Here is a 24,586-nt window from a genome sequence, read left to right as displayed (position 1 = left end):
CAAGATTTGATGCTGCTGCACAGCTGTAATGGGCTGCTCGCAGCACACGCAACACTTCGATGAAATACCAGCACACACTTCAATTTCAGTATTACTTCCAGAGACCCAGAGACATCTGCATGCCTGGCAGCGTCAAGGGTTCTCAGCTTTCACAAAAAAAGGTGTCCATCTTGCCATAGCTTGACGACATTGAGCATTTCTTGTAGCGCCGTCATTTATTCCTAGACGGGTAATCTGTCCCATTTTCACAGCTGTGGGGACGCAATTGGCGCGCACTATTGCCTTGATACTGCAGTTGTGAGCTTCAATGTTCTGCTCAGCAGAACAAGAAGGCAAAGGCCTCCTCGCACTCCAAAGCCACCAAGCCCATTCTTGCAGCTTTGCTTGCAAACTCCTGCCTTGTTGCTGCCAGTGTCGGCTTTGATATCCCGCTCACTCTCAGCCGAAGAAGATCGCGAAGGCGTGCTTCCCCAGCAAGGCAATCAAGCCCATCACTCTGGCAGAATCCTCCCCTTCAATGCTCAGCAGAACAGGAAAGCAAAGGCTTTCTTGATTGAGGCGCAGGGCTTCTGCAGGAACTTAGGCAGACGGAATGTGGCAAAAGAGAACCAGAGAAACGCGAAAGCCACCACTCGGATGCCCACAGCCACAAGCGCCAGGAAACCAATGTTCTGGGCGATTGTGTAAGTGTTGGCCGGCGGCGGCGGGATGAAGTTGAGCTCTGCTGAGCACACCGCGTCTAGGGGGCTCCTGCAGGACACCCCACACAGGTGCCTTCAGCAAAATCTCATCTGTTTCAAGCATTGACCCTGGAGAGAACCATAACTCTATGGTGCTTCAAGAGTACAGGGGCATTTTGGTGTGCGCTATAAAAAGAAGTGCCTGTTTAAAACTGCTAGGATCTCTAAAGCTGGCACTTGAGCACGATCTGAAAAGCATTCAGACACCAGAATCACTATCACAGGACCCATGCATGGCATTCAGCAGGAAGTTCCAGAGCTGCTTGCAGGACAGGACATTAAGAGATTACGTTAGGTAATTTCAACAAGCACTATCTGCAAGAATGAAGGTTGAGAGGGAATAGAGAAAAGGGGCGCACAGGATGTTGAGGCCGGTGAACTCGTTTTTGACCAGGATGGTGTAGGCGAGGGAGTAGTAGGAGATCTTGTGCAGCCAGACAAAGTACTTGGGGATGGGCTGCACAATGAAGCCAGAGAAGGCAAAGCAGAAATAGGTCACCACAGATATCAGGATCAGCCCGATGGTGACCTCCTGCACGCATGGAACAGATGCAAGTCATTTATTGGCACGGCCCATGCAGGGAGTACTACATCTTGATATATTTTATTATTTCTGCTGTCAGACATAGTACCCCCTGCCCCATGCACAGGACAAGCTGCCACCCAAAAAGCTCCACCAGTGCATGTCACAAGACAGGGAGATCCACTGCAGACAAGTAAAGATGCCGGATTGCATGCAATTGGTGGCTCCCCACAGCAACTGCTTGGGCTCCAATGATGCAGATTTGCATCAGTCAAGCACAATGGCATGGTGAAGACACAGCACAGCAGTCTGTGAAAAGGCTCGGTCGCTGCTTTATTACCAGAGAAAGGATCTTGGTTTCACCCAAATTTCCTGATGTTGATTAGGTAAGGGCAGGTTGGCTGCTGACCTTGGTGACGACACCGCCGATGAAGCCGACCATTTCAGAGATGAGGTTGACTAAGATGAGGGTGACCATGAAGATGAGGTATTTGTCCAGCTTGGCCTGACCAGTCAAACAAGTCAGTCCCATCACTTCCAGCCAATATTCAAGGTCATCCTGCCAGAAAATTGCATGCTTCTGCTGCGGGCGGGTGCACTCAAAATAAGATGTCATGTCATTGAGCCAGGGCCACAGAAAACAAATTACAGAGCTCATCAGCTCTGAAAACTCAGGCCCCAGGAGCCAGAATTTGAGTGACTGGGCAGACCATGGAAATTCATTCCAAAGCATAGCGAGGTTTCACTTATTTCAGTTGCATATAACAGGACCCAGGAGCCACGCCTTCACATGCTTGCCAGCGTGGAGCAATCCCTTAAGTTCCTTGGGAGAGTACCTTTTTTCCCCTTCAAATATTAGACATTTTTTTACTTTTCCGAAATGTCTTGAGAACGCTGGCTGGCGCACCTGGAAGCCGATCATATGGTAGATGATGACAGTGAAGATGATGGCGATGACTGTCTCAAAGGGAACGCTGACCACGGTCTTGGCCAGGAAGAAAGAAGACAGCCGGTACTGCCCCGACTTCACCTCCTTCGTGATCTGCATGCATGCACAAGCGCTGATGTCACCACGACATAACCACTGGCGGAGGCAGACTTGCTGATGTAGCAGAGGCAATTCAGCGCTTGGCTGTGCCAAACGGACAGGGCACAAGCACAGCCAGAGCCTCCATACATGCATCCTTCTCCTGTCCATTGCAGAGGCATGAAAGACAGAAACCGCGTAACTATTTCCACAGCTACTGTTTGTCTACTTTAAACCGACATCCATGCTTGGGAAGCGTCATTGCCTTGCATACAAAGGTGCATCACAGTCAAAATTCAAGGGGGAGGGGACGCCTCACCACGGCGCGTTCCTGGTTCCAGACGGAGCAGGCGGTCTCGGAGGGCATGAGCGTGAATGCAAACATGGATATCCACAGCGCTGCCGACCGGTTGTAGCCTGCCGTTGCAGTGTCCAGCGGCAGCCGCAGGTACATCAGCCCTGCATATTATTCAAGCATTTGACTTCATATTTTGAAATTTGATTTCAAATCTGAAATTGAACTTAGAGTTAAGATTGATCCGTAGGGCTTTCTGATCAAAAATTTCATGACAGATCAGAGAGCCCATGCAGGCTGGGGACCAAAGCCAAATTAGACAGACAAGTTCAAGTGCATCATGCGCATTCAAGCACAAGCTTAAGTCCCAATGACCAATTGAAAAGATGTTTTGGCAGGCTTCATTGCGCAAATGAGCAGCACGCGTCAGAGCAGGGGACAGGCAGCTGCAGAGAAACAGCAGAAATTGCCCTTGAAAAGGGAGCTCTAGCAGTGAAGCATCTTGCGAACGTGGGGCTTCTAGGTTTTTATTGAGGGAATGTTATCAGGGTTATGGCGCACCAATGAAACCGCCCAAGAATGCTCATGCACCTTGTCTCGTGGCAGGAATGGCATGTGATGTTACTGACTAATACTGCTAAGCAAGCACAGGCCGCGCACCCATGAAGCCGCCCATGAAGATGTAGGTGAAGAGCTTGGCGAGCATGAGCTCGGGGTTGCGCGCATAGAACTGGCAATTGCGAATCGCCAGCACCCACACCTGGTACCACGCCGGCGGCTGCAGGCTCCTCGATCGCACCACGCCCCTCTTTGACCCCTTCGCAACCCCCTTACCCTCCCCGCCTGCATGCATGACCGTGCCTGTCAATACCAAAACTACTGGAGGATGCCATCCGCGGGTACCTGGTTGCCATCCGCGGGTACCTGGTTGTTTCAGGTCAGAACCAGATTAGAGGGATATCCCATGTGCACCCAGCATGCCACCTCAATCATGGTGACAACGCTGGATGTGCTGACTTTCTCCTGGCTGAGCAGCTATAATGTAAGCTGATCTTCTTCTTCCCTAGGGAAGTATGATGTGGAGCGTGCAACGAGGGAGCAGCTGACTAAAGCCGCAAGCACTGGTTCAGAAGCCTGAGAGGCTATCTCCTGGTGACACGCAAAAGGTGCTACTGGAATCCAATGGGCATCACCTGGTGATTTTGAGGATGTTTTCGATGTCTCGTCCGAGCTTTTATCTGCGCTAATCGAGGCAGGCTCCCCATTCACCCTCTCGTGCACCCCAGGGACCGACCCCATCTCAATGTCCGCTGCAGGGGTGACTCCGTTGGTGTGACCATTCTCCAGGGCACCGTGCCCACTTGAGCTCACAGGCTCCTCCCCCTGAATAAACATCATTACCCAGTCCGCAATGCCCATCACCAGGACATGACTACCAAGCACAATTGTATTAATTGCTCATGGCTCACCCAGTGTGATCATGAAATCCTGGCATACCTCTGCCAATGCACCCAGTCACCCGGCTGAAAGCATGCCTTTCATTTAATCCTGCCCCGTTTCTTGGCTCTCTGCCAGATACTCTACATATGCATCGTCTGCACCAGTGGCGAAAAACATGCAGCTGGGTTTGCTGTAGGCCAAAGCATGGAGAGAAGCTGCGGCGTGCGTGCCAGTGTGGCAAAGGTATACCTCACTCTAATGCAGGTTGACTTTCCGCCCATCTCTTGTGTTTCAACAGTCAAAATGACTGAGTGCCCCTCAGACGGAGCCAGGCCTGTCTTTGCATACCTGATGTATAGCATGTGATATGACGCCCCACCTAGAGGTCACACAGGCTTTGGGGTCCAGTGAAATTCACACCTGAGCACTGTTGGTAAAGGAGCTTTGCTGCTGGGGCGCTGTGAGGCGTGGGGTGGTGACCCACTCATCTCCAGCCTTCTCCCAGACCTCCACCAGCTTGGGGGAAGCTTCCTCGTCCTTCATGAGGCCCATGTAGTAATCTGAGGGGTTGGTATACATCGGACACCTGCGGCAGAGCAGTCAGCATTACTAATGAGATGCGTGGCACATTGAAGGCGGTTGCTGCATGTAAGCAGCTCTGAGCTAGCGCCTGGCCATGTGCTATTAAAAAGATGCATTTGGGAAAGAGAGCCACACAGACGTGAGCAAACATTATGGCATCTGAATGAAATTGAAGCAGACATAACGAAACCAATCGATCCCAATCATCAACAACATCTTGCATCTGCTCTGCGCCAATGTAATTGACTACATCTGGGACCAGAGCAGCAGGGTGTGTGACATGTAAAATGAGTGCGAGGCAACAGCAAGGGGGAAAACCAGCTGCTGTGACAGGGGCTCACTTGTAGCCTAGGGAGCTGAAGTAATCGACAGACTTGGCCCACTTGCCCATGTAGATGAGCTGGCCGTATGACAGCAGCAGCAGATCATCGAAGCAGTCTGTGATTGTGGAGTTTGGCTGATGGATGGTTGTCACAACCGTTCGGCCCTGCGCACAGGAAACAATATTTATTAATTCACCACCTAAGATGGCATGCCAGTCCAGCATAATATCTCTTTGCTTGAAAGCACCGACCAGGCGGCATTCAACGCACACGGAGCCACCAGCAGGGTCCTAGAGGTGCATTCTGCTGGAGCATCATTCAGGAATGATGACCCATGACAGACGGGAGACTGCTTGCAGATGGCTTTACATGCATGCAGCTCTAAGTCTCATTTTCGGGATTGTGTATTGAAGTGGCTTATCCTTCCGTGAAGCGGATCACAGGGACATCCGGATTGGAAGCAGTGGGCCCAATGCAAATTCTTGTGAGGCGATGTGTCATGCGCTGACCAGGTTGTTGATCAGTAAGGGATGAGTAATGTGCTGACCTGGCGTGCCAGCTCACGCATGAGCTCCACGATGGACACAGCAGTCTCTGAGTCGAGGCCGGAGGTGGGCTCATCTAGCAGCAGAACATGGGGCTGAGTCACGAGGCCCACTCCAACAGTCACCCTCTTGCGCTCGCCACCACTGTGATACACAAAGAGAGATTACATCAGGCATCATGCTGATGATCACACAGCCATTCTGGGCCAACTCAAAAACTTGATTAGACTCTTTGAGGGCACCTTTCTCGACACAAGAGCTCACTCCCTAAGACGGAGTTGAACCAACACCCTGCTAGCACGCTCAGGGCTGTTTAGATGTCCCACAGCTTCTCGACCATGCAGACTACAAAAAGCCAAGAGACTGAAGTGTGACAATGACAGCATCCCTTGCAAGCAGGCAGAAGATAACGCAAAAATTCTGGTGTCTGTGAGGAATGTGCTCGCAAGCATGCTCGATCGCATGCCCGCATGCAAACAGGTAGTGCCAGAAAAGATGCAGAGTTGCTTGCCTGATGCCCCGGACGCCCGTGCCGGTTCCCTCGTCCCCAACCATCGTCCCCGCGCAGTGCTGGAGCCCCTGCACTTGCACGGTGGGCAGTGAGAGAATTATTCCCCCTGTAATCCCCTTGAAATATCCCCCAATCTTGCAAGGATCACATGTGAACAACTTGGGACAAATCTAAGCCCCGGACGCTCTGATCAGTGCACCTGTGTGCGCATGCATGGTGGTGTTTATTAACTGAACACGTTTCCCATCATTGTCTGCTCGGGCACTATTGTCTCTTCCTTAGATAGTGCTTTTTGGACATAGTGTGATCTCATGTGTAACAGACTTAGGCCTGGGCTCATCAAGGAGAAGCGGGCGGATCAGAGAAAACGGGGGTGTTTAAAATGGTCTGCCTCACCAGCTGTGCGATGATGTCATTAACCCTCTGCACCTTCTCCTTCCTGGGAATTGACAGCGGCAGCCGCAGGAGAGCACTGGTCATAATGGTCTCCTTGACCTGCGCCAACCACCTTCCATCTTTACAGGTTCAAGTCCAAACATGATGTTGCTTCGCCCATGCCAGAAGGTCTTCAACAGACTCAAGTTGTTGCATGGGGACGCTACAGGTCTGAAGAAGTGTATTCTGGGAGACAGCAATACATTCAGGCAGAGGGATGGCGTCAGATATTAAGTGAAGGAGAAACACACCGTTGCTGTTGCCAACAGGGGCTCAGCTTGCATGACATACACTCCCCAGTGCCTGAACTCGCGTTCTGTGAAGGGCGTGCCGTTGAGCAGGACCTGCCCCGTGACGGTCCCCTTGCCTCGTGCTTTGCCAGCCAAAGCGTTCAGCTGCGACAGGCAGAGAAACGGAATCTTGGGGCGGGAAGTGTCGAGCAGATGGGTCCAGATCAGTGAGTAATACTAGTGCAAGACAATATGAACAAGAGGGCAGAGATGCAAATCCCGGCGAGGTAGTATGATGTAAATCAGAATGACATCGCACCAGAGTTGTCTTTCCTGCGCAAAAGAATACAAAACGTGTCAGTTCAAGTTGACATGTGCCTAGCGCGTTAGTCCGAAATATGCCCAGCACGACACTCAATTAGGAGCAAGTTAACATGAGAAACTGGCTGAAACAATGCCAAACAAAGCCCAGGCACACCTGCTCCACTGGCACCCATGATCGCCGTCAAGCGAGAGCTTCGGCAATAGCCTGATACCCCCTTCAGGATCAATGTGTGGGGCTTGCCGACCTTCTTTGAGGGAACAGAGAACCGCAAGTCTCTAAACTCGATGTCATATTGGGTTGCAAATTCGCCTTGAAGGCGGACTTGCGCCTTCTCGGAAGGCTTTTCCGCGGTCATAGCTACAGCCTGAGGCCTGAGACAGCTATGCTCGAAAAGGGAAGCCCTGCAGGTGGCGTTTCTTGGTACCTGATCAGCTCTGGGATGCTGTTCAATGATTGATGTTAGTCTCGAAGGTCGTCGACAGACGGCTCTAAAGTGCACGAGCAGCTTTGCCAGCCTTGAGCTCGAAAGAATCAGGGTTTGCCTCATTCGAGTGGGGATTTGAGACCATTGGAGCAATATCAACCAGTCAATATAAGAACCCTTGCCACGTTGTGGACTGGAAGGGAATCTTGAGGACGTCTCGGAAATGCTAGTGCACTCTGATCAGCGTCAGCATCGTGTAGGGAGATCGTTGTGCTCAGAAATTGATCGATTGATTCCTCAGTCTCGCAGTACTGTGAGCGCTCAGTTTCTCGCGTTTGAGAGGGACTGGACTTTGGACTTTAGGGCGGTGTCCGTTCCCGGAGGTGAGGACGCTTTTCCAGAAGGACGACCTAAGCTGTCACTTTTTCCCACAACCAAAGCGCTTCAGTGTCACATCGGCCCATCTACAAGCTGGGGACTTGATGACGAGATAACCACTTGGATCAGTTGGTTCGTGCCGGAACGAGCCCTATGTCCGCGGCAGTGTCAGCCGCCGATTTCTGTCTGTCATCGTGTATCTTTTCGATTTGATCGTTAGGCAATTCTACCACGATCTCGGTGCTGTTTATGACCTGGCTTCCACCCCCCCCCTCCCACAAAGTGCAAGCTGGAAGCCGGGCAGCTGGTGCTGGTGGTCGTATCTCGAGCGACCTCATTTTCGAGGCGACTCTCGGGTTGAGTTGCTATAAGAATTCAGTCGTGGTTGCCTTCCACACTTCACATAGGCCAGAGGCAGTCACTGCGCACTCGCCCTAAAATAAGAAACGGGATGATCCCCTCCTTGATGCAGCAGCTTGTGTGCTCAGCCTGGAGAAGATGATGCCCTTTCTGCCCAATTCGCTTGTTGTTGCCGATCAGCAAACAGTACGCGTGCATTGCGTCTGTGTCTAGGCTTCTTTGACGTTGTGGGCTTTTGTTGAGGACACTTAAAAAGCAGGCTGTTTTTGTACTTCACTCCCTGGGGCCCCGCAGGGACATCGACCTATATGTTGCACTTCTAAGACAACATGTAAGGGATAATTGTGTCAACTTTCGACAGGGTTCTTCTCTGGTTAGAGGCCTGGCCATGCATGGGTCCATTCTCTCATGAACAGGGAAGCCCTAGTTGTGAGCACCACATGCAAAGTATGGCACCATGAGAAGGTACACCAGGCGCTGAGCATGAGACGTTGTGACTGCAGGCAGAGGAGAGAAGCAGCTTTGCATGCAGGCTTAAAACGAGGCAGATGCAGCGGCCGGAGAAGCATTCTTGACTGGGCAGCGCTAGTGAATCAATTGGGCTGAGCCCTTCATGAGTCCAGCGCCAGAGCTTCCAGCCAGCAGCAGCTGCCTGGCCAATGGGTCATCAGACACTGGCAAGGGGCCGAGAAAACTACGCAAGGTCAGCCGATCCTCCATGGATTTTGTGGCACCTTCCTGGGGTGCTGGCCATGCGTCTACATGCTTTCCCCGTTTTGCATTAGCTGTGGAGTGTGTAGCGAGCAGGGAGTGAGCTGATGGGTATTCCTGTGCAGGCCTTGAGGCTCTTCCGGAGGGGCGCAGCGAAGGTCTCTGCTCACTCGCCATGCTCTCAAGGTGAGCGCCATGCCCTCAGTCTTCTGCCCACCCACCCTACGCTGCCTGCATCACTTCACTATGCACAGCTTCCACCGCATGTGCAATGTTGCTTGTATTGTCAAGCTGCCCAAAGGGGGCCGGGATTTCCCACCAAGTGTTTATTGTGAGGACTGCTGCAGTCCTCCACGCTTTCCCAGGGCTCGTGCATCTTCGGCCAATGCCGTTTTCAATTTCAACATCGAATTTGCGGTTGCACAGAAGACCAGTATGCACATTGCACAGTCCATGCCATCCCCGGGCTCATGCTTCATTGGTCCATGCTGACTTTGACCGCTGTGCACACTTCGCAGTTCGCCCTAACCTAGGGCTCAGGCAACATCGCTTTGTGAACAATTCAATGGGTGGTCAAGCAAGCAATCTGCACGGCAGTATTAAATGTACAGAGCCCTGCTTAGGGACATTCTTCAGTTCCAATTTGGATTCAAATTTGTGCCCCGCGCAGAGGCGGCGTCAACGTCCGGCCGCGCGCCGGCGGCGGAGGGCCGCAACTGGATAGTGGACGCTCTGCGGAGGAATGTTGAGACGCACCCGCACTGGCCGGTGTACCGCTATTTGGACGCGCAGGGCAATGTGGCCGACATGATCACCTGCTACGGGGCATATCACACGGCCCAGTCTGTCGCGGCGTACCTGCTCGGCCCCTGCGGCCTGCGCCCCGGCGACCGAGTCGTGCTGGTGTACCCACCCGGTGTGTGCCTTTCAGATATGTGTACCCATTGCTTATTTGAAGCTTCTGAGCTGCTTAATCTATGCACGCGCACTCAACACAACACACGAAGGGGGAAAGTAGCACAAAATAGCACAATTTACACACGTGCCTCCTCCTTACTCTCACTGTTGCCCTTGTGAGGGTGCTGCAGGATTGTGATGATCATGTCTAATTACAGAGCAATCTTTGGCTTGTTAAATCTTGGAGAGGCACGCGAATGCTCTTTTAGGAGCAGGACATACATGGGCGGTTAGTGAGTCAAGGGACTGGCATGGGACATCCTTAAGCAAGGCTCTTTGGGCAAAAGTGCGTGGGATATGTTTTTTCACTAGTGCTCTAAGCATGACCACTGATTGCGCAGGGCTTGAGGATGTGCAGCAGTGCTCACGAGTGTGAACAATGTGTGCGCAGGGCTTGAGGATGTGCAGCAGCGCTCATGAGTGTGATTAATGTGCACGCAGGGCTCGAGTTTGTGAAGGCGATGTGGGGCTGCCTGTTTGCGCGCATCGTGGCGGTGCCGGTGTGCCCGCCCGACCCGACGCGGCTGCAGCACACGCTGCCACACTTCTGCCGCATCGTCGACGACTGCGGCGCTGTCGCCATCCTCACAGACCGCACCTTCCACATGGTGCGATTTGAATTTCTCATCTTTTCTTATTTGCCTTTTGTGGGATAGCCTCAGCTGCGGTTCGGCAGCTCAATGGTGCGGGGCAGCCCTACAACTTCCCTTCAATCCCCCTTATTTCCTATGCCTATAGCCCTCTTTATAGTAGCCCTAGCTGTGGTTTTGGAAGCCAGCATAATGCGTGTGTGAGTCTTGCCATGGGCTGCTGATCTGATGCCTGCATGTTCCCCATGGTGCGGAGCATTCTTTCCCGCTGTTGTACTTTTTGCAGATAGCCTCAGCTGCGATTTAATAGCTCGCACAATGACGTCCACGGCTGGCCACAGGCTGCTGTTCTGCACGGCAGATTTTTGCAGTCCATCCCATGCCTCTGCATGCATGGCATGCACGTTGATGCATGCTCTGCAACAGACAGGTCTCATTCATTTGCTGTGGTCCAGCTGCTGCATGTGGGTGCTTGTCTCGTGGCTGCCGGGTTGTGCAGAGAGAAGAGCTGCGACTTGGGCTCGGACGTGAGTGCTTGTGTGCATGCATGCACACAGGTGAAGCAGGCCACGAAGATGACGGGGATGCTCAAGTCGATGATGGGCAAGCAGCCGCAGTGGCCCAGCCTCCCCTGGCACGTGACCGATGCAGCTGCAATGCTGCCTGCAGACCACGGCAAGTATGCCCAGGGGGAGCACACCAGGTGAGCAAGGGGGTCTTTTCGCATGTCAAGTAGGAGTCAGGTAGCACCTGGGGATTGTTGCATGGCATGACACTGCGCGGCCATGTGCCGGCGTGTGCCGGCATGTGCCGGGGTGTGCGTGCCTGGGCTGCGTGACACCTGTCTGCCAGCTCACCCCTGTGCCCATCATGGCAAGACAGCTGTGCTGCTTGCACACCCTTCATCTGTCTTGCTCCTCTGCCTGGCTTGCCTGCAGCCTCTGCACTCTTTTACAAATGCTCCTGCCAGGCTCCTACAGTAATTGTCATGGGTATGCAACCGCTGCAACCCTTTTCCTTTTTCAAGCATTTCTACCAAGGCGGCGTCTGATGCACACCTTCCTCCTTATAGCACACCAGCTGATTTGAGTGCATCAGCAATATGTTCTTGACTGGCTGTGGCTGAGGGCCCGCTGACACAGACAGTTGTGTTGGGTGCAGGCTGGACGTGCGGCGGACAGAGAGCTTCATGCCGACAGAGCCGCCGGAGGACCCTGACAACGTGGCATACCTGCAGTACACATCAGGATCGACTGGGGAGCCCAAGGGGGTCATGATCACCCACGGCAACCTCTTTCAGCACAACGAGGCTGGCTGGGGGGTGCGCGCGCTTGCACAGACTTATGACTGCGTCGTGTAGAGTGCAGCCAGTGCAGCCAGTTTGGGGTTGATTGCCATGACTAAATCGAGCCCACCATGTCCAGAATCTTGAGGTTCAAGGATCGCTATCCAACACCAAATGCTATGGCCCTTTGTGCCATGGCACGCTCGCAAATTTGTGCCCAGTCAGTGTCGCCCCATGTTGGGCTGCGCCCAAGAGAAATACTAGACAACTGTCTTTCAACTCGGACTGTGTGATGGATGTTGTGCCCAATGGAGAACCTGCCCATGTGTCAAACAGGAAAGTTCATGATGAATCATGTTTTCTGAAGGTCATGCTATGCATGCGATGTGTATTTAATGTGCGCTGCTGCCAACTGCCCAGGTGTTCTTCAAGGCCGAGGAGGGCGAGGTGGCTGCGCGCAACGGGGTGAGCGGAACGCACATGCTGCTGTGGCTGCCGCACTTCCACGACTTCTGCCTCACGGTCGGCGTTCTCGGCTGCGGCATGAAGGGCTACCCGCTCGTGCTCATGTCCCCGCTGCACTTCATCGCCAAGCCCACGCGCTGGCTGGACTTCATGGCCCGCCACAAGACCAGCCACACCGTCGGGCCGGACTTTGCTTTCGGCCTGCTTTCCAGGTGCCATCATTGCTCCACATGCGTTGTGTGCGTCAGTGTTGCATTTTTTGTCGTTGTCTGAAGCTGACCTGGCCAGCATCAAGTGCACTGTCTTGAAGCGCTACTTTTGCACCTGGCTGCATTCGCTGGCGTTGTCATGTTCTGTGACAAGGTCTGCGCCTCGTTGATCCGGTGAATTGCCCGGGAGCTCTCCATTTACTGATTTTGCGCGTGCAATTCGCCTGTGCTCGCTCGAATGCTGACAAGCGCCCTGGCAGTTCAGTCGTAGGGAGCTCCATGCCTCAGCTGTAGCTACAGAACTTGTCAGCGCTGCTCCGGAGGATGTAGATTCCTGAGCATAAGATTTGAGTGCTTGCATGAGCGCTGACAATTGTTATTCCATCGCAGGAAGTCGACGCCGCAGCAGCGGCGGCAGTGGGATCTGAGCAATCTCCAGTTTGTGATGAGCGGCGCGGAGCCGATCCGCGCTGAGACCATGGCGGCATTCTTCACCGCCTTTGCCCCCTGCGGCCTGAAGCCTTCTGTCTTCTGCTCCGCCTACGGCCTCGCCGAGCACGTCTGCGGTGCGTGCCCTCCCTGTTTCTCTACTGCCGGGCCCAGCATATCCAAATGCTCTCACCCATCGCTTTGTCAACTGGAGCGGAATGTTTTGAATGCAGTGCACTCGCATTATCCTCGACTGCCTTCTTTGACCTCCTGTGCGTGTGTCCTTCAAGACTCTGTCTCCTTCAACGCTTGTGTTGCAGCAGCCTGCTTTGCTAAAGTGCCACCTCCGCTTCAAGGGGATCATACTATCGAAGAGCATGCTTACTTGTTTTGTGTTTGCTCACCAAAAGCTATCCTCACTGGTCACGGGAGATGGTGCCCCTGCATACATTGAGGAGATGCCCCCCTAAATAGATGAAAATGGGGATGCAGCGCCATGGAAGCAGAGAGGGCTGCCTCGCGATTCGCATGCAATGCTTGCTCGATGCAAGAAACCCGGTACTAAAGTGATTTGCGTCTGCAGGCGCGACCACGTGGGGCACAAATCAGCTCACGGTGGATCGCCGCAGCCTGGAGGCGGCCGGGCGCGTGCGGCCGGCGCAGGCCGCGGCCGATGCGCGTGTGCTGTTCTCCTGTGGAGTTCCCATGTCCGGCGTGGACTTACGCGTCATCCACCCCGACACTCGCGCCCCTTGCGATGACGGCTGCGTCGGCGAGGTCTGGCTTTCGTCGCCGTGCGTCACCGCCGGCTACTTCAACAAGCCTGACCTCAACGCGCAGGTCTTCCAGGTGCGCGTTCAGTTCTCTTTTTTCGCGGCAAGTGATGCATGCACGGACTGTTTTCTTTTTTGCTTAAAATATGTTCTCTAGCTGCGTAGTCCCCGGCACATTGCGCAAGCATACGTATTGTGAAAGTTTTCAGGTGGTCTGCAGCCACATGCAGAGAGTGCCCAAAGTGCGGCACTGCTTGCTGCTGCGCCCTCTGCCACTTCACAATCCGAATATTCGGGTTCAATTTTCCCAAGTCGTAAGCTGTCAAATTGGCAGTGCTCAGGTGCTTGTATGAAGCTTAGTGAGATTTTTGCACTGCAGATGTGCTGGGTATAACACCTACAACTTTGCCTGCGGTGTTGCCACCCGCCTGCAAAAGACGGTGTGCATGCATCAGTGCAGCAATGCACTGAGGCGGATGGCAGCATGCTTGGTCATACCCTTACTTTTATTTGTAGAAAATTCACTTCGCCTGGTGATTATGAGAAGGAGGCCGGCTGCGCAGGCGCGGATGGCGGGAGAAGAGGGGGTGAATGGCGGCAGAGTGTATCTGCGGACGGGGGACATGGGCTTCGTGTGGCGGGGGGAGCTGTATGTGACAGGGCGGCTGAAGGACATGATGATTGTGCGCGGGCGCAACATTTACCCCAACGACATTGAGGACTGCCTTCGCACAACTCACCATCCCCTGGTGCGCGGCGTTGCCTCCCTTCCTCTTCTATCCTCCCTGATTGATGCTCATGAGAATTTCCAGCTCGCAAAGATGCTGTGTTGGGGCAATTTTGATGAGCGTTGTTATGCACACCAGTGCTGCTAAAACCAAGCTGAGTAGTGCCTTCTGGATTATACGTTGTACTCACCCGCTTGACTTGACGCTGCGTCTTTGAGAGAGCAATCACGCTGACAAGTAAAATATGTAGAGCAATGGAGGATTTTCATGGCTGTGAAATTTGATCGAAAGTCTGAATATTGTTGTTGGGGTGTTAGAGGGTGACAGGTCCACTGCAATCTTGTGATGAAGGGCTGTGTTTTGTTGTCTAGGACATTCGGGGCTAGCACAGGAACGGCCCCTGCTGACAGTGTTTGAACATCTGCGCAGATCCGGCCGGGTGGTCTGGCGGCGTTCCCTGTGGATGTGACGGTGACATCAGGGGGAATGGCGGTGGAGGAGGAAGCCCTCACCATCATCGCCGAAATCGCCCGCGGTGCCAAACCGACCGCGCAACAAGTCGACGAGCTAGCAGCATTCATTCGCGCCACGGTGCGTTTCTCAAACTTGAAGTGCTTTGTGTCTGAGTGAGGGCAAGAAACTGACCAGAGAGCTGCATCGATAGAGCGGGAAGTTGCCACGGGTGAGGTCTGCCTTGCAGAATGTTCTAGCTGCCCGCTTGAGCCATTCGCCCTGTGGCAGGGTGTGTTTAGGCAAATCACAATCCTATCTGTTTGGGACAGCCTCCAGCCAGCACATCATGCGCTAAGAACAGAGGAGCAATCCAATCCGAGGCACATTTCCATGTGCCATCCTGCTGATGGCACATGGTTATCCCAACCCTCGTTATTAGGAAGGTGTTCATTTGAGAATGATGAGTCTGCTGCAGGTGATGGCGAACCATGCGGTGGGCTGCCATGCTGTGGTGGTTGCGCGGCCGGGGGCCATCAAGAAGACAACCAGCGGCAAGGTGCAACGCAGGGCCTGCCGAGCAGCCTTCCTTGCTGGGGAATACAGCCAGGTAATCACCTTAATCAAGCCCCTTCTGATATTTATACTGCACGTTTGTATCCATCCTGCATGGGGACTTGTGCAAGTCGGCGCAAAGTTTCCCGAGAGGCTGCCAAAAAGCTACAATCCAGCTTTTCTTGCATGCAGGGCACATCATATCATGCTGTGTAGAATTGAGATTTTCACGCTTTAAATCTGCATATATGACATCATGAAATGGGTGGATGGCAAGGTAGGGCTTCAATTTGCAAATATGTGTTGAGGGCTTGAGTCCTCACAGGTTCAAGTCCCCGACCACCCCTGGAAGAGGATACGTCCTTTTTGTCAATTCTTGGTTCCTTTGTCGTTTTTTTTTTCTTGAAAAGGGAATGCGTAAATCTTGTGGGCACGCCAAAGCACATCTGCCTGATTGACTTCATTTCCTTTGTCAAGTGCCAGACCTCCAATTTTAATCTTCCATATATGTGAAGATGAAAAGCACGCTACATACCGTATTAGGCCTTCACATCTGTATCTGTACACCATTCTCACTTCATTTCCCCCCTCCAGAATACCTTACCACCCACTTCACTGTCCTGCACCTGAGCATCTCAGGTCTGTACATGGTGACTGAGCATTGCGACAACAACGAGCACCACATGCAAGCCTATACGATTAGAACTCGCGCATGCTACACAGAATGTGTTCAAGGCAATCACTACCAGCGGCACCTGTGAGAAGGCGTTCCATGGCGTGCGCAGGGAAACTCGCTGGTGCTGACTTGCTCCTTCGGCGCGGGGCCGGCGGCCGGGGAGGGTGGCCGTAAGGCGGCGTTGTCATCGCCCATGCGCAGCTGCGACAGCGACCACTCCACCGCCTCTGTCGTCTCCATGTCTGAGTCGGCCTCCGACAGGTGGGGTTCCCTCTCTCCTTGCCTGATCTGGCTCCATGCCTGGTCTGGCTCCGTGCCTGATCTGGCGTGATGTCTGGTTTTGCTTTCCATGCGCGACCCTGCCTCACTGGCCAGCCCTGCAACTGGGAACTCGAGCTACAAGTATATTATTGAACTCCCAGGATATGTCGCCAGGAAAGGCTCATGATCGAGGCCTAGCTACAACTGGCCTCTCCAGAGGCTCTGCCGCTGCGGGCCATGCATGCATGCATCGTTCGGAGTCAGCCTGTTGAAGCAGCGGTTGTTGCACGTGTCGATCAGATCTGACAGTGGTGATGAAATGCCTTTTGTGCAGTGCATCTGACGGCGGACAAGACTCCTTCCTCGCGTCGGCAAATAGTCCAGCCACTTCGGATCAGGGCGCCGAGGGTCCATCCTCTTCAGCTCACCTCCTCGCTGAGCAGGTGAGAATCCACCTGTGCTTTGTTTAGCCAAGAGAGTTACAACCCCTCTGCGAGTGCAATGGCCCTGACAGGCATACTTATTGAGCCCAGAGTTGCAGGGGTCTTGCTTGGACCTGGCGAGTCCAAGTAGGTGTAGAATCTTTAGCCTTCACCTGCTGCATGTCTGCAGATGCTCCTTGCTTCCTGGCAGGAAAAGCGCACGAAAATTAGAGAAAGAGGAATGCAAACATCAAGGCGGAGCGAGCGCCAGAAGATAGGGGAAAGGGCTGCCTCGCATTTGCACGTCATGCAACAATGCTACATTGGACCCCCCCCTGCCCAGGAGCAATAAATGATCACATTGCATTCTAGCAAACAAGTGTGGCTGGATGATGGCTAGCACACACCATACGAAGGTTATCATAATGAGGAGTGCAATGTTTTGTGCGCTGCAGTTGCTGGCGCTGCCAGAGGATCAGCAGCTGGAGACGCTGCAGGCGTACATGCTGGCGGCCGCGGCTGAGGCGGCAGGGATCGACGAGCTCGACCCCGACCAGCCCCTGCTGGAGCTCGGCCTAGACTCACTGCGCGCCGCCGAGTTTGCCGTGCAGGTTCGATCCCCCCTCATCGCGGACACTTTTTTTATTTCTGATTTGTGTGTGTGTGGGTTCTCAAGAGAGTCGGGGCAGATTTCCATGCACCCCACCGGGAAATTTTCTTTCAATGTTCCCTAATGTGTAATTCACTGTGACAGATGTTGCGCTCACAGCGCATCATCTTGATGAAGTCGACAGAGGCTGAATGGCATCTGCCTTTTGCCATTTAAGCTCTTTGCAGAAACAATTCAGTATGTACATCTCCAAGTAGTTGATGTTGTATAACTGGGAGACACCCATGTTGACTGAAGTGGTCCATGCTTTGCCGCAGATCGAGGAGCACCTGAGCCTGTCAGTGCCGCTGACCGTCGTCTTTGAATACCCGACCATCCGCGAGCTGGCCGCGCACATCCTATACCTGCTGAATACACCCGCGATGCACGCCATCGGCGAATCGCCTGATCTGGACACGGGCGCCAGCCTGGCCTCCCTGGCGGAAGCTGCACAGTCAGCGGCGGCCGGAGGGGACACCGTCCTGCCGAGCCCCCTGCTGTCCGCGGCTGACAAGGCCGCCGGCGTCGCCTGCTCGCCCGCCCAGATGTACTTTGTCACGCTCCAACAGGTGTGTGCTGCTCTTTCCCTTGACCTTTAAGAAGTGAAGCACTGGAAAAGCTTTGCAATGCACCCCCAAAATGTGATTCTTGAGGTGTGGCACCTGCCTCGCTGTCCCATACCGACCCTCACAATCCAGCCTGTATCATCGTTGGTGAGAGGGATGCTTGTTAAGACAATATCTGTTGCTATGTCTGGCCGTCAAGACAGCGACCTTCAATCTCATGGTGATGACACACATGACATTGATCAGACGCCGACCTCGAGGTGTCTTGATGCGGTGCTGAGGGGGGTATGTGTTGTTGCTCAGTTGGCGCCAAGCGGCGCGGATGCGAATGTGCCGGGCGGTCTGCGGCTGCGCGGCGGAGTGGACCGAGCCGCGCTGCAGAACGCGCTGCAAGCCGTCATGTGCCGGCATGACGCGCTGCGAACCCGCTTCCTCACCCGCCCAGACGGCTCCGTCCTGCAGGCAAGCCTCGAGCCAATGATATTTCTTACAAATATCGCGTCTCTTTATTAAGTAAAATTGGTTCATGTTTCTGGGTTTTAAGAGATTATTTTTGTGATTATTTATACACGCAGAGCTGAATAGCCCGCCACATCATGTATGCCATCCAAGAGGACCCCATGACCATGCAAACCTGCGGATGTACACAGGGAAAAGGCTCAAACAACATTTCAAGAATGTCATAGTTCTTAGCCAAGTGTAAGAGCAAAAACACACTTGATGCACTGCTCACCCCAACACAAAGATGCAGATGACGACCAGGACTCTCACAGCGGCGTTGTTGGTGATCTTGGCCTGATCTGTCACACAACAGCAGCATGTCAATGCTTGCATGCGCCTTTTGCAACAGAGGAAGTCGTCCCATCTCAACAGATCTGAATTGAAGGCAATCAAAAACTGCTGACATCAACTGTGGCGCCCAAAAATTGCAGGAATGGTGGCTACTCTTTAGAACAATCCAAGTTAAATTTGCGCCCCTCAAATAGCTTTCCATTCACCGGAGCAACGCTGGAACACTAGCACTTACAATGTTGCTCACATGTGTGTGGACTTACTCCGATCTTTCAGCAGCAATGCTGTCAATGGTGTTCGATTTAGCTGATGGCTTTGTGTGTACAGGTTGTGACTCCTGCCAGCAATGCCATGGTCTCGTTTGCCTTTGAGGACGGTGCCTCTCTTCCAAAGGGCCGCTACATCCCCAACTGCAGCATGTGAGCCACCCTTTTGCACCTGCTCTGCGGCCATATCTTTGAGGATGCACCTTAAATGAGAGCTGTTCTGTCAAGCTGTCAGATTGGAACAAGGCTGCGCATGCATGCGCGGCTGCAGTGCTTTGCATGCCAGATTGTGCAGTAAAGCATGGTAGCCAGCTCAGTGGTGCTGGGCTTCAGTAATGCTGTTCGTGGGCTTAAAGCATGTCCAATGCAGATTCAGTGATTGTCCGTTCGAAGAGCTTGCTAAGTGCACCAAAGATTGCACATCAGGTGACCTGAAGATTGACGATGCTGACATGGTGCTGACGGGGCGAGTGTATCCTGCGCGCAGCCCGGAGGAGGTGGCAGGGGGATTGCCGGAGCCTGTTTTGGCGCGGGTGCAGGCCGAGGCGGGAACGCCCTTTGACTTGGCGGCCGGGCCGCTGGTGCGCGCGTTACTAATCCGCCTGGCGCAAGACGACCACCTGCTGCTGCTGGTCATGCACCACACCGTCGCGGACGGCTGGTCCTTCAAGGTGGGCCTTGAATTTTGTTTGTGTAATATCTGGGGTTAATCTAAGGTGTGGTGCCGGGTGGGTAATGGTGTGTTGAATGTAGCCTATTGTACTCCCAAGGGACAATTTTGCAGAGTTGCTGTGATGCGGTGGAAGTATTGCGCTGGCAATTGGAGGCTATCGAGGCAAGCGGGTCAATGCAATCACACTCTGACTGCTGGTAAACCTGTTCTATCACTTTGAAGCAGGTTGGCTGCATCAGGATGGCAATCTGTGCTTGTCAACAGGACCATTCCTTACTTGACTACAAAATACTGCCTCAAACCTGTGCGCAAGAAGCCTGCAGGGGCGTCCAGCACGCTTCAACCTCCAATTTTCAACTTTCAAATCTCAAAGTTCAAAATTGCAAATTTTAAGAATTCAAGTTATACTGTGCTGTAACAGGTAATGCTGGACGAGCTGAGTGAGGCTTACAATGCGCTGCGGCTGGGCAACGCGCCGTCTCTGCCTCTGGTGCGGCTGCAGTACCCGGACTTTGCTGCCTGGCAGGAACGGCGTGCACAGTCACCCGCCATTTTGCGCCAGGTGAAACAGCAATCCTTTGCCTGCACCTAAAATACACTCTTTAATTTTTCCTAGGCCCCTTATCTCCAGAAAGACCCCCCTTCCTCTGTTGGGAGCTTGCTCATGCGTCCAACAAACACACGATGCACTGGGGACAATTCTTGTCGCCAAGAGCGCTGCCTACCATCTCTCAGAGCAATGGCATTTGAGCTTGCTGCAACTGTCCCTGGATGGCAGCAGCCTTAGGAGGAGCTGACCTCTACCTGATACTTCCAGACAACAAAGCGAATTTAGTACAAGTGCCACAGGTGATTTCTGAGATGTGTGGAATTCCTTCAGGTGGAATACTGGCGCGGCGAGCTGGAGGGAGTGCAGGAGCTGCGGCTGCCGACGGACGCGCCGCGGAATGACAAGGCCTGCAGCCGCGGCGGCTGGCTGGAGCTGAACGTCGATGAGCGGGTTGTGGTTGCACTGGAGTTGTTCGCGGCTCGCAGCGGTGCCACGATGTTCATGGTGCTGCTGTCTGCGCTGCAGCTTCTGCTGGGTGCCCGCTGCGGACAGGACGACGTCGTGGTGAGTCACCAATTTGAATTTCAATTTTGAATCTGCATCTGGCCCTGCCGCGTGTGGGTCGTGCGAACCTCTACCACGCAGTTGTCTGCTAGTCACGAGGAGTGCCTGTTGGGCTGCACAGCTCTGCAGAGGTTGGATAGCAAGCTGCCTGAGATCCCTGGATTATCATGCAGCAGCGACTTCGCTATTCTTGAGAATTCTTGTCAGCCTGTCTCTGTTCCCTGCAGAGTGTGCAGCCTATCCGAGGAAGTGTCTACGTCTAGTGGAGAAAGATGCCATACATCCAAGAGAATGTGCACTCCCTTGTTGGCTCGTCTGTGAATACCCAGGAGAGACACTGAATTTGTTATCTGCTCACAGGTGGGCTCGCCCTTTGCCGGCCGCGTGCACCCGGCAACGCGCGCGATGGTGGGCTGCTGCGTCAGCACGCTGCCGCTGCGCGCGCGGCTGGGCGCGGCCGAGACCGTGGGGGATCTGATCGCGCAGATCCGCGCGACAGCGTTGTCTGCCTACCAGAATGCTGATGCAGGGCTGCACACTGTCATGACCGCGCTCGGCCGCACCCACAACCAACCCCTCTTCCAGGTCAGCAGCTCTCCATCTGTTGATCCCTTATCTGTTGATTAGTTAATCTGGAGAGATGAAGTTTACATGAGCTTAGAAGTCTGGTCACCTGGCACGGGCTTGCTGTTGAGCTTGAACCAATCACACCCCGATTAAGATTGTTAATAGAACATTCTGGATTTTGAGAGCGCTGCAGCCCTTTCACAAAGCTGTCACAGCTTCACTGTCAGGGAAGGCGATAGCATGCATTATAAAACCTTTTCACGTGGGCCAGTAATGCATGACATGTTGGAGGTGCACGGCGACTAGCGCTGACATAACCTTCTGTTCTTGCGCAGGTTGAGCTGAACCTTCTGGAGGCCGAGGCGCAGTTTGGCATCGGCATGGACGGTCTCAGCGTGGAGGCGTTTGAGCTGTCCCCGGGTACTGCAATGGACGACTTCTACCTCGTTCTGGGCCACGCCGGCCGTGCGATCGCCGGCCGGCTAGAGTACAACGCCGAGCTCTTCACGGCGGCCACCGCCGCTCGGTTTGCTGCCGATTGGCAGGTGCGGCGCAGCTTCCACCCCTGGTTGTGGCACGTCCGGCTTTCTAAATAAAAGGGCTCTTTCCCCCGGATTTCAGGGTTTGTAGGGTTCAGTTCTCCTCATGCACTTTCAATCTGCACTTGCCCGGTCGTGAAGCACATCGTGTGCTGCAAATTGCAGTTTATAGTGACTCGGCCAGCACAGGTGCTTGCTGCACCAGGAGGAAGTCAAGACTAATAGAACTTCTCTAGCTGAGGACTCTTGGTGTTTTGCCCTGCAGGTGGTCCTGGAAGGCATGGCGACTGGCGGCAAGGCGCTGCCCATCAGCGATCTTATTGCCAAAGTCAAGAGGGAATCTGCGCCTGTGCCGCCGGCAACCCCTGAGAAACGCGAGGAGTGAGGAGAGAGAGGGTCTACTGACATAGCCAGTCAGGCCGCCGTCTGAATTAAAGCAGACACAACACTTCAAGACAGCCCCTCGACAAGGAGGATTCAATATCAATATGAACGTTTCCACGGGCTGCCAGAGATACCGTTGCTGATTAGGCTAAAAGCGGCCATCAGCCCCAGATAAGCCTACTACAGGAAGAGAGATGCCAAATAGGAGAGAAAGAATGATAATAAAGCCCGGGGCCGGCAGTACCTTCGGCTCTGGATGTGCTGCAAAGAGAGGCATGCTCTGGCGCTGTCCTTTGGCCACTTCCTGGGCGAAGGCGGCCAGCCATGACTGCCTCTCAGCTTCATTTATATTAGCACACACTACAAAGACAAATTGGGCAAAAGAAAATAGAAGTATTATTGTGCACGGCGGCCGGATGTGAGATTCAGATCATGGGGTGCAATTGCGCCCGGGCTGAGCCGTGCCAAAGTATTTTTCCCAGCAGGCAACCTTTGAAGGACCTTCCGTTCCTCCAACGGTGTGTTGTGGGCTCTGCTGGCTGCTTTTGTGCAGGTCTTGTGCGGCCTGATTTGAATTGCCACGCAGCTGATTTTGTGCCCGTTTGGATCTGAAAATGAGAGACGATGATGCGCTGCAGTTTGCAGACTTTGGAGCAGCCATTCGATGCTCACACAAAATAAAGGAGTTCCATGGTGACATCACATTTGATGGTCTCATATTTACTGCAGCCACATTTGCCTGGTCAATGTCATGAGTGTGTATTGACCGCTGCACCACCTCGAGTAGATTTGTACGTCAAACATCATTGGTCAATATCGTTGCCATGATGCATATAGTGCTCAGGACGTCAGGAATGTTCGCGTTTGCTATTGGCAGGGGCATGCTTTTGTCCCAACATTGCTTTGCATTGGTCGGGCATGACTAGTTATGAGTCAGCCAGCACTTTGCAGGCCTTGCTGGCTCGCAGGTTGAGTTCCTAGATCTCAAGTATCTAATAGTACTACTGGTGCTCAGTTCAGGTGCATGGACACATCTGCCAAAGCAGGATTTTGTGTTGTGAAGGTTGTAGATCGGCCTGATCACATGGCAACCACAATAAGGGTACTACGGTAGATAAGAGCATTTAAACAAGGGCGGAAGCTTGCATTGGCTTACAATTGACAGGCAACTGTCAACTGTACTTCCATATGCATAGAGCATAGCCATAGAGTAATGGCTGTGTGCGCAGAATTCAGGCAACGACCCAGGTCACCAAATGGACTCTGAAGTAAGAGAGGGTCCATTGTGCTAGACTCAAGAGGTGAAGTGGGGAGGTACTCTGACTATACTGTTCTGTGCATGCATGCATGTGATGACCCTGGACTCGTCTTTTCCTGCTCAGCGTCTCTCTTGCAGAAGTCTGGAAGCGCATCAAGTTGTCTGCGCGGTGAATGGATCCGATTTACTAGTTTCTTTCCAAACATGCCATGTCAACGGGCCTGCAAAGGTCAGTTGACCATGCATGCCAAGTATGAGTTATGCCCACTGTCATGCATGAGGGGTCACATGGGCCTCTGATGCTGTGTCGTTAGTCTTACAAGTGCCCTTGCCAGAATATCAATAGTGATGAGTCGGGCGTGCCTGTAAAGAAGCCAAATTGTCATGTTTCCCTCGTGATAATACCTTGCTCAAATAACCCCAATCAAGTTGAGTTTCATCAGGCACATGCAGCCACACGTTTTTCATCTGCTCACTCTGTGTGGTTGAGCTTATGACTACGCAGTATGCCCCAGTGGTATACCCCAGTGCCTCCACACAGAAATTATTTTTGGCCAAATGCCGTCTAAGAAGCCCACGCGCTGCCCAAAACTTGAAAACTCTCCACAAAATGGCAGTTGGGCACTGCCGGGCGCTCCATGATCACACAATATCACCCTCCATTGAGAGGCGCATCCCAGTCCAGCTTCCGCTTGCGCAAATTCCTGTGATGGGCACCCCAGGACAGCTGTTATTCAACGGCAAGAAGTATTAATAGCAAACAAGAGGTATCTCCCCGACTACCTGCCTGTCATGCTGTGGAGCTCTGCAGGATTTGAGGTTCCTGCGATGCACGTTACATTACAAATGGGCAACAGGAAACCTGCCCAGTAAGAAAGAGGGCTGCTCACCCCAGGTCTGCGCTATCCAACACCGGCCGGGGCCCGGCCTCAAAGCCCATGGCGCTGAGCGCCCTGCGCTCATCCTCTCGTGCATCATGGTTGGAAGGAGGACTCCCATGCTCAGGATCTGGATTTCCCTCTGCAGCAGTGCTGGGGGCTCTCTCAGCTGATTCCCCAGTTGTCATACCGTTGCCATCAGCGCCACGCTGCCTTTCATGCAAAACTCAAGTCATTCTCTACTCTTACAT

General features: G+C 53.4%; 2 protein-coding genes across 2 annotated transcripts; one reads left to right on the top strand and one right to left on the bottom strand.

Annotated features, from left to right (window-relative positions):
* Positions 1 to 521: 521 nt before the first annotated feature.
* Positions 522 to 7,331, bottom strand: COCSUDRAFT_45222 (hypothetical protein; the record flags this gene model as incomplete). Its single annotated transcript, XM_005643250.1, has 14 exons — positions 522 to 750; positions 1,100 to 1,272; positions 1,673 to 1,768; positions 2,171 to 2,305; positions 2,610 to 2,749; positions 3,246 to 3,428; positions 3,779 to 3,968; positions 4,446 to 4,611; positions 4,949 to 5,094; positions 5,478 to 5,619; positions 5,954 to 6,054; positions 6,383 to 6,481; positions 6,971 to 6,984; positions 7,130 to 7,331. 14 exons carry the CDS (start codon positions 7,329 to 7,331, stop codon positions 522 to 524), a joined length of 2,016 nt encoding a protein of 671 aa, XP_005643307.1.
* Positions 7,332 to 8,751: 1,420 nt separating this feature from the next.
* COCSUDRAFT_68188 (acetyl-CoA synthetase-like protein) lies at positions 8,752 to 22,200 on the top strand (the record flags this gene model as incomplete). The annotated part of the gene is made up of 24 exons (XM_005643249.1): positions 8,752 to 8,841; positions 8,975 to 9,035; positions 9,520 to 9,765; positions 10,248 to 10,414; positions 10,954 to 11,099; positions 11,558 to 11,717; positions 12,102 to 12,358; positions 12,746 to 12,921; positions 13,368 to 13,633; positions 14,121 to 14,306; positions 14,715 to 14,876; positions 15,214 to 15,345; positions 16,076 to 16,227; positions 16,562 to 16,670; positions 17,105 to 17,260; positions 17,577 to 17,867; positions 18,168 to 18,317; positions 18,984 to 19,075; positions 19,410 to 19,593; positions 20,017 to 20,157; positions 20,476 to 20,709; positions 21,070 to 21,294; positions 21,612 to 21,821; positions 22,081 to 22,200. The coding sequence occupies 24 exons, from the start codon at positions 8,752 to 8,754 to the stop codon at positions 22,198 to 22,200; spliced, it is 4,113 nt and encodes a 1,370-aa protein (XP_005643306.1).
* Between the last annotated feature and the right edge of the window lie 2,386 nt (positions 22,201 to 24,586).

This window comes from Coccomyxa subellipsoidea, assembly GCF_000258705.1.
Source record: "Coccomyxa subellipsoidea C-169, whole genome shotgun sequence".
NCBI classification, from domain to species: Eukaryota; Viridiplantae; Chlorophyta; class Trebouxiophyceae; family Coccomyxaceae; genus Coccomyxa; species Coccomyxa subellipsoidea.
This window is presented reverse-complemented; position numbering and strand designations above follow the sequence as displayed.